This window comes from Vigna unguiculata, chromosome 2 (assembly GCF_004118075.2).
Source record: "Vigna unguiculata cultivar IT97K-499-35 chromosome 2, ASM411807v1, whole genome shotgun sequence".
NCBI classification, from domain to species: Eukaryota; Viridiplantae; Streptophyta; class Magnoliopsida; order Fabales; family Fabaceae; genus Vigna; species Vigna unguiculata.
The window spans coordinates 18,061,491-18,069,877 of record NC_040280.1 but is presented as its reverse complement, the minus strand read 5'-3'; the positions used below and the strand labels follow the sequence as shown (position 1 = coordinate 18,069,877).

Genomic DNA, 8,387 nt, shown 5'->3' with positions numbered 1-8,387 from the left:
TGAGATCTTTTTTGAGGATATGAAGAAGAGATTGACCACTGCACCAATATTAGCTATTCCTAACACCACCAAGACGTTTCAGGTGTACTGTGATGCTTCATACCAGGGTCTAGGTTATGTGTTAATGTAGGAGAAACGACCTATTGCTTATACATCTCGTCAGCTGAAGGTGCATGAGAAAAACTATCCTACACACGACTCAGAATTTGCGGCGGTGGTTTTTGCTCTCAAAACATGGAGACACTACTTGTATGGGGCACAATTTCAGGTATTCAGTGATCACAAGAGTTTAAAATACCTGTTTGATCAAAAGGAATTGAATATGAGGCAGAGACGCTGGATGGAATACCTAAAGGACTACAACTTTGATTTGTTCTACCACCCTGGTAAGGCTAATGTCGTAGCAGACGCTCTGAGCAGAAAGAAAGCTCATGTGTCGGCCATGATGATTAAAGAGTTGGAGTTGATCGAGAAGCTGCGAGATATGAATCTGCGATTGCATATGGAGACAGATCACATACGGTGCAGCATGTTGAGGATCACTAATGAGTTCCTGGATGAGTTTCGGGTGGAACATGGTAAGGATCAGGAATTCCAACAGAGAAGAGAAAAGACTTCAGGATGGGTAGAGATGGTATCCTGCGATTCTGAGAGAGGGTGTGTGTACCCTGCAGCCGAGTATTGAGGAAATTGCTCTTGGATGAAGGGCATAAAAGTCATCTTAGTATACACCCAAGTATGACTAAGATGTACAAAGACTTAAAGGCGACCTTCTGGTGGACTGGCATGAAAACTAATGTGGCAGATTATGTAGCATTCTGTTTAGTGTGTCAGAAAGCGAAAATAGAGCATCAGAGGCCCGGTGGTACGTTGGAGCCTCTTGAGATTCCTTAGTGGAAATGGGACAACATTTCCATGGATTTTGTTACACATCTACCGAGGTCAGTGAGGAGCCATGATTCCATATGGATAATAGTGGATAGATTGACGAAGTGCGCACACTTTCTACCCATTAATTAGAAGATGTCTACAGATAAACTGGTAGAGCTGTACGTCAAGGAAATAGTCATATTACATGGTGTGCCTGCGAGTATCATATCAGACAGAGATCCGAGATTTACCTCGAGGTTCTAGCAGTCGTTGCAGAACACTTTGGGCACTCAATTGAGAATGAGCTCAACATATCATCCTCAAACGGATGGCCAGTCTGAGAGAACCATACAGTCGCTGGAGGACTTGTTGAGAACATGTGTTCTGGATCATCTCGGGACATGGAGTGATGTGCTACCGCTGGTGGAGTTCAGTTACAATAACAGCTACCATTCCAGCATTGGGATGGCACTTTACGAGACCTTGTATGGCAGGAGATGTCGAACACCTTTGTGTTGGCAGCAGGATGGAGAGTTTGTGGTACTTGGCCCAGAGTTTTTACAACAAACTACTGAGAAAGTAAGGGTAATACAGGATCAGATGCGTGCAACTTAGAGTTGGCAGAAGTCCTACGCAGATAAGAGGAGGAGGCCACTCGAGTTTGAGGCTGGTGACCACGTGTTCCTTAGGGTTACACCTACGACAAGTATTGGGAGAGCATTGAAGTCGAGGAAGCTGACTCCTCAATTCATTGATCCATATCAGATTACGAGGCGAATTGGATCGGTGGCGTACGAGATTGCATTGCCACCTCACTTGGCAAACCTGTACAATGTTTTCCACGTATCACAGTTGAGGAAGTACGTGACGGATCTTACTCATGTGCTGGAGCAGGATGATGTCCAGGTGCGTGAGAACCTAACTCTTGGAGTTGGACCGGTGAGGATTGTAGATTCTCAAGTCAAACAACTCAGAGGGAAGGAGATTCAGACTGTGAAGGTTCTCTAGGATGAGGCAACCCAGGAGATGACTTGGAAGATGGAAGATCTCATGAGGAAGTCCTATCCTCACCTCTTTGTTGATAAGTTCTATCTTCGAGGACGAAAACTTTTAAAGGTGTGGGTAATGTAAGACCTGTGAAATTAGTTAATTAAATAATTAATTAATTAATAAATGCGAGTAGAAAGAGCTGTTATGGCATTAATTGTTGGTTGGTGTGACGTGGAAAAGTACTAGCTCAAATGGTTGAGAGTACTTGATTTGTGTGAGAGGACTTGGGTTCAAGTCCTATGTATGCCAATTATGCGTTGTTTTATTATTAATTTTTAATAATATGTATGAGTATGGAATTGATAATGTAAACTGTTTTTGATTGGAAGGTTTCACTAAATGTGATTTGACATAGTGGTTGTGCTTTGGCCTTATGAGTGGAAGGTCACGGGTTCAAACCTTGATGGGTAAAGAATAAGCTTTATTTTTGCTAACTATTAATTGTGGTATGAATGTGAAGGGGTAAAGAAAACCTAAACCATATGGTGCTGAAAAATCACTCACTAAGGGATTTGAATAGCCATTAAGCCCACACTAAAGCCAATCCCGTTTTATTTTTAAAACCTATTTTAAAGGCACCTATAAAAGCCAAAATTTAGGTAAAGGGAAGGGTTTTGGGCATTGTGGTGGACTGCTATAGAGAGAAGCATGAATTTGAGAGTGTGAGTGGAGTTGTGAGTGTGCAAGGGCTGGACCAAGAGGGAGATTGCGAATCAAGGCTTCTATTTTTTCGATTTTTGATCCCTAATTCCAAGTCAGGGGAGCTGAACCCTTGTTGTAAATTATTGGTCTGATTATATGAGATTGATGATTTATTACCAGTGAAATTCGAGTTGATTATGGGGTAAATTCAGGGTGGGGTAATTGGGTACTGTTGTATTGAAAATTTCATGTGAATTGGTGCTCATGATGGCTATTTTGTGTTGTGTATGCTCTTATGGTATGAAAAGTGAGAATGGGAGTATGTATGGCATTTGTATCTTGTTGTTCTATGAGTGTAACGTTGACAAATTGAATTGGTGTGTTTTTGGAGCGTTTTTGGGTCTTTGATGTAGTGCTTGTGTGCGTAAAACAGTTTAGCACCTGCAATTCTTGCTGAAGCGGGTGGGACTCGCCTAGGCGAGACATGCAGGGACTCATGTTCTTATCTTTCTCGCAGTTCTCGCTCAGGCGAAGGTTATGGAGTTGGGCGACACAGACACTCGCTCAGGCGAGTGAGGTTCGCCTAAGCGAGATAGTGATGAAGTTGCGCGTGTTGAGCGCGACTTCTTGTCCAGACGAGGGTTTTGTGGGTTTTGGGCGACTCAGGGTCTCGCCTAAGCGAGATGGTCTCGCCTAAGCGAGATGTCTTGGTTATGTTTTATGCTTTCTTTGCCTTTTTAGCTCAGGTGAGTTTGAAATGTGTGTTTGGACGAGAGGATCTCGCCTAAGCGAGATAACGTGGTGTGGTCACTGTTTTAAGCTCGCTCAGGCGAGGTGGGTTAGCCTAAGCGAGGCTGAGGGCTTAGCTTGGGCGAGAAGTCCCTAGCTTAAGCGAGTTTATGTGAATTACTATGTTTTTATGTGCTTGTGAGTGTGTTTTGGCTGTTTTTACTAAGGTTAGGTTGTATATGCATGTGGTGTGGTGTTTGGGCTTGAAGGACTAAGTCCAATAGGGGTCTGGGATGTGCTTGGTGGTTGCACACATGATGGGCAAGGAACTGGTTGAGTTCCCGTCGGCTGCTAATGGGCGAGGAGTCCTTAGTATGGTGATTGCATGTGTCGGGCGCACAATGGACAAGGAACTGTTATGTTCTCGTCGGCTACTATTGGGCGAGGAGTCCATAGTATGGTGATTGCGTGCGTGCCAAGGTCCAAGTGAGAGTACTTGGATGATTTACTACAAACGAGGAATCTGTAGCGCAGGACTATGAGCGAGATAGGATCATAGGGTAGGACCACGAATGAGTTAGTTTCGTGGAAGCACATTGGAGTCCCAAGATCTAGTTCATGCATATGACTCATGAAGGACTATGAGGTCATGGTGGGATGATTTGAACAGTATGAGAATTTAGTTATGTTATTTTGGGTTGGGTAACATATTTATATTCATGTTTGTTTATATATATTGTGCATAGCTCACCCTTTCTTTGTGTGTGTGGCTATGATCGGATAACTTGATATCCGAGAGCAGATGATGTGACAGGTAGGTCAGGAGATGCTTAGACTCGGAGCGAGGGCTAGCAGGGGATGTTTTTGTACATATATATATTCTATGTTTTATCATTTTAGCTTTGAGAATATCATGTAAACTTGGCGGGAGCCATTGACTTTTATTTCAGTTTTATGAAATTATGGACTCCTGGTTTTATAGCTTATTATATTTTAAAGTTTTAAATATCCCTTGTTTTGGGAAATAGTTTATATTCAATGCGGTATTTATTGTATTTTGAATTTTTTTATTATTTAATATCAGTAATATTCCTTAGGGATGTTACAATTAGTATCAGAGCAAAAGTTTTGAAAATATTTTTAAAATATTTTGGGGCTAGTGGGGAGTGAGCTTATCGATGTGTTTGTTTGTGGCATGTTGTGTTAAATGTGAAAAAAATGTGTGGTTTTGTTTGACTAAGCGACTGATTTTTAACAATTGTAATGTGGTGTATCCAGGCTATGGCTGCTAACAGGAGGAGGAAGAGTAGTGGTGCTGATGACATCGCTGAGGCGATTCACCGGATGGTGGATGCGATGCAGCCACCCGTAGCAGCGCAGCCTAGGACGACGATTGCACCAATCAGGGTGCCGACTGTGGAGGACTTCTTGCGCCACAAGCCAGCTGAGTTCACTGGCAAGGCCTCTCCCGATGAAGCGGATGCATGGCTCCGCAAGTGTGAGAAAATCTTCAAAGTGATGAACTACGAAGATGAATAGAAACTGTTGTTCGCTGCTTACCTGCAGAATGGGGATGCTAAATACTGGTGGGCAGGCATGCAACAACAGATGGAGAATAGTGCAGAGTCAGTGTCTTGGGCCAACTTTAGAACTCGTTTCCTGGAGAAGTACTTTCCAGATACGGCGAGACAGGACAGGGAGGCTGGTTTCCTAGTATTGCAGTAGGGAGATGAAAAAGCCGTACAACCGACCTCAGACATCTCAGGGTCCCACTTGCTACCAGTGTGGCGGACCCCACCTGAAGAGGAATTGTCCACAGTTGGCAGGCGGAGTAGGAGGGTCAGGCGACCATCGCAAGTGTTTTATATGCGACAAACCAAGACACTTCGCCAATAATTGCCCAGAGAAGAAGAGTCTTGGCACGAAGAAACCAGCATCATCACCAGCAGAGCGAGCTATGGCAGCGGGCAGAGTCTTTGCCCTGACCACCACCGAGGCTACACAGTCGGGTAATCTTATTCTTGAACCTTGTGTGTTGTTTGGTAAAGTAGTACTTGTGTTATTTGATTCCGGGGAAACCCATTCCTTTATTTCTAATGTGTGTGTGGGGAGATTGAATTTGGTGACACGCGATTTGGGATGTGAGTTGCTTGTCTCAACTTCCTCCTCAGGTCAAGTGGCTACCAGTTCAGTCTGTGTTGGGTGTTCAATAGAAGTGGTAGGTCGCAGATTCAAGGTGAACTTGGTGTGTTTGCCTTTGGAGGGACTGGATGTAATCTTGGGGATGGACTGGCTGTCTAACAATCACGTCATAATTGATTGTGGACGGCAGAGTTTGGTATTCCCAGAACATGAAGGATTGGAACTAATCTCGGCTCAGAGGGTGATAAACGAAGTAGAAGCCGGAGCCACCTGCTTTATGATAGTGGCTCATGCAGAGAAGAATAGTATCGCCGAGAAGATCATTGTGATTTCAGTCGTGGAGGAGTATGCCGACGTGTTTCCAAATGAAATACCCGAGTTGCCACAGAGTAGAGATGTGGATTTCTCCATTGATCTCATCCCTGGAGCTGGCCCAGTGTCCATGGCGCCCTATAGAATGGCACCAGCGGAGTTGGCTGAGTTGAAGAAGCAAATTGAAGATTTGCTTGAGAAGAAGTTCATCCAGCCAAGCGCGTCACCCTGGGGAGCATCGGTACTTCTAATAAAGAAAAAGGGCGGCAGTTCAAGGTTATGTGTGGATTACCGTCAGTTGAATAAGTTGACCATAAAGAATAAGTGTCCACTGTCGAGGATAGATGATCTGTTGGATCAGCTGAGGGGAGCCGCAATGTTCTCTAAGATTGACTTGAGATCTGGATATCATCAGATCTTAGTCAAACCAGAGGATGTACAAAAGACGGCGTTCAGATCACGCTATGGGCATTACGAGTATGTAGTGATGTCGTTCGGGGTGACAAATGCTCCTGCTATTTTCATGGACTACATGAACAGGATATTCCGACCGTACCTAGATCAGTTTGTTGTCGTGTTCATTGACGACATATTGATATACTCCGAAAGTCGGGATGTACATGCAGAGAAACTGAGAGTGGTGATGGGAATTCTTAGACAGGTGGGTCAAGAGATGCTTAGACTCGGAGCGAGGGCTAGCAGGGGATGTTTTTGTACATACATATATTCTTTGTTTTATCATTTTAGCTTTGAGAATATCATGTAAACTTGGCGGGAGCCATTGACTTTTATTTCAGTTTTATGAAATTATGGATTCCTGGTTTTATAGCTTATTATATTTTAAAGTTTTAAATTTTTCTTGTTTTGGGAAATAGTTTATATTCAATGCAGTATTTATTGTATTTCGAATTTTTTTATATTTAATATCAGTAATATTCCTTAGGGATGTTACATCCCCCATTCTTAGCCTAGAAACAACTTATTTTACTTATAATTGGTATCAAAAGCGAGTTCTTAAAAATCATTCAAGTTTGATCCTAAAATCTTTTCAAAATGTCTGAAAACAAGCTTCACTTTACAGAAGGTGCTTCTATACAAGGGATTTTGAATTCAATCATGCATGGTCCATTCATTCCTAAGCATGTTGTTAATGTGAGCATGTAAATAAGCCTTGGAATCTCTGAACAAAAAAAGAAAATAAGAAGGAATATGGTTATGTTGTCAAAAACATCTTGACATTTGCTTTGAACATGGATGAGAGTTTTAGAGTTTCTCAATGTAGTTGTGGAAAGGATATATGGGATGTGCTTGATGTCACACATGAAGGAACAAATGATGTGAAGAGAGTAAGGAAACATGCATTGATACAGGAATATGAGATGTTCAAAATGCAGCAAGGAGAAACCATATATGAAGTTCAAAAGAGGTTTATACACACAGTGAACAGTCTCATTGACTTAGGAAAGGAATTTAACAAAGAAGAGTTGAACATCAAAGTCTCGAAGTGCCTTGATTGAAGTTGACTACCTAAAGTCACAACTATCTCATAATCTAAGGATTTATAAACCATGACCACTCCCTCTTATTTTGGAAAGCTTAGAGGGCATGCAATATAGATGAATCGGTTGAATGAGTAAGAGAATGGTGATAAAAAGCTGAGAAACATTGCATTGAAATGAAGCACTAAGAAGAATTATGATTCAAATAAAGAAGTGGTTGAAATAAGTGACAATAAGAACTTAAATCTTCTAGTTTTGGAAAGTTTCTCAAAAGAATATGGAATAAAGGTAATCAAATGAGGTACAATTCTAAATGAAATAAATCTACTACTACTTCTAATTTTACTTATTACAATTGTGGAAAACAAGGATATATTAAAATTGAATGTCTAAATTTTAACAAGGACAAAAGTGTAGATAAAAAACACGAACACAAGCTCAAGGAGAAATGTGCCTATATATCATGAAAAGATAATAAAGTAGCTCATCACAAAAAAAAAGTAATAAGATAATGGGAACTATGTATCAATTAGTTTCTTTCTTTTCACCTTGTGTGTGTTACAGTTGTAGCGCGGCTATAGTGGCTTGATTGTCATCCAAGGATGTACACAAATTTTTCTTTTTTATATACAAAATATCATAATTTTCTCTTTCAAATAAAAAAATTTAGACATTGCCATAAATTATAATGTTGGATGCTGAGTAGTTGTGGCCAGCATTCTTCATTTTTGATTCTTTTTATTACAAAAACCTGGCCTTGATACCAATTTTGTTGGTGATATTCTATAGGTGCAATATTTTGTAGTGTAAAATAGAAACCAAGAGGAAGATAATTGGGAAATTCATTTAAACTTGGGGTACATTCTATAGTACTTGTCTCAAGACTTTTCTTTAAAGGCCAACCTTGTTGTAGCGGAAAATAAAAAGTTGAACTGAGTTTGATAACTAAAACTAAAAATGTAAAGAGCTCAGTCCAAACTTAATCTCTAAGGAAAAGGAAAATAACTCACTATGGTCTATGATAAAAGCTTAAGAAAAGAAAGAGCCAGAAGACAATCAACCCCAAAGAGTAGGCGATATATTATTTGAGAATGGAACTATGAGGAAATCCATATCCTCAAGCGAAGCAGAATAAGAGGTTTT

The 8,387-nt window shown here is 41.1% G+C and overlaps 1 protein-coding gene across 1 annotated transcript; it reads left to right on the top strand.

Annotated features, from left to right (window-relative positions):
- Window positions 1-5,020: 5,020 nt before the first annotated feature.
- Window positions 5,021-6,498, top strand: LOC114174540. Its single transcript, XM_028059376.1, has 3 exons — window positions 5,021-5,986; window positions 6,161-6,406; window positions 6,493-6,498. The coding sequence occupies exons 1-3, from the start codon at window positions 5,021-5,023 to the stop codon at window positions 6,496-6,498; spliced, it is 1,218 nt and encodes a 405-aa protein (XP_027915177.1).
- Window positions 6,499-8,387: the final 1,889 nt, after the last annotated feature.

Coding starts and splice junctions, on each gene's coding strand:
- LOC114174540 (XM_028059376.1), top strand. CDS start 5,021: ATGAAAAAGCCGTACAACCGACCTCAGACATCTCAGGGTCCCACTTGC. Junction 5,987..6,160: donor CGTCACCCTGGGGAGCATCG/GTACTTCTAATA, acceptor GGATATCATCAG/ATCTTAGTCAAACCAGAGGA.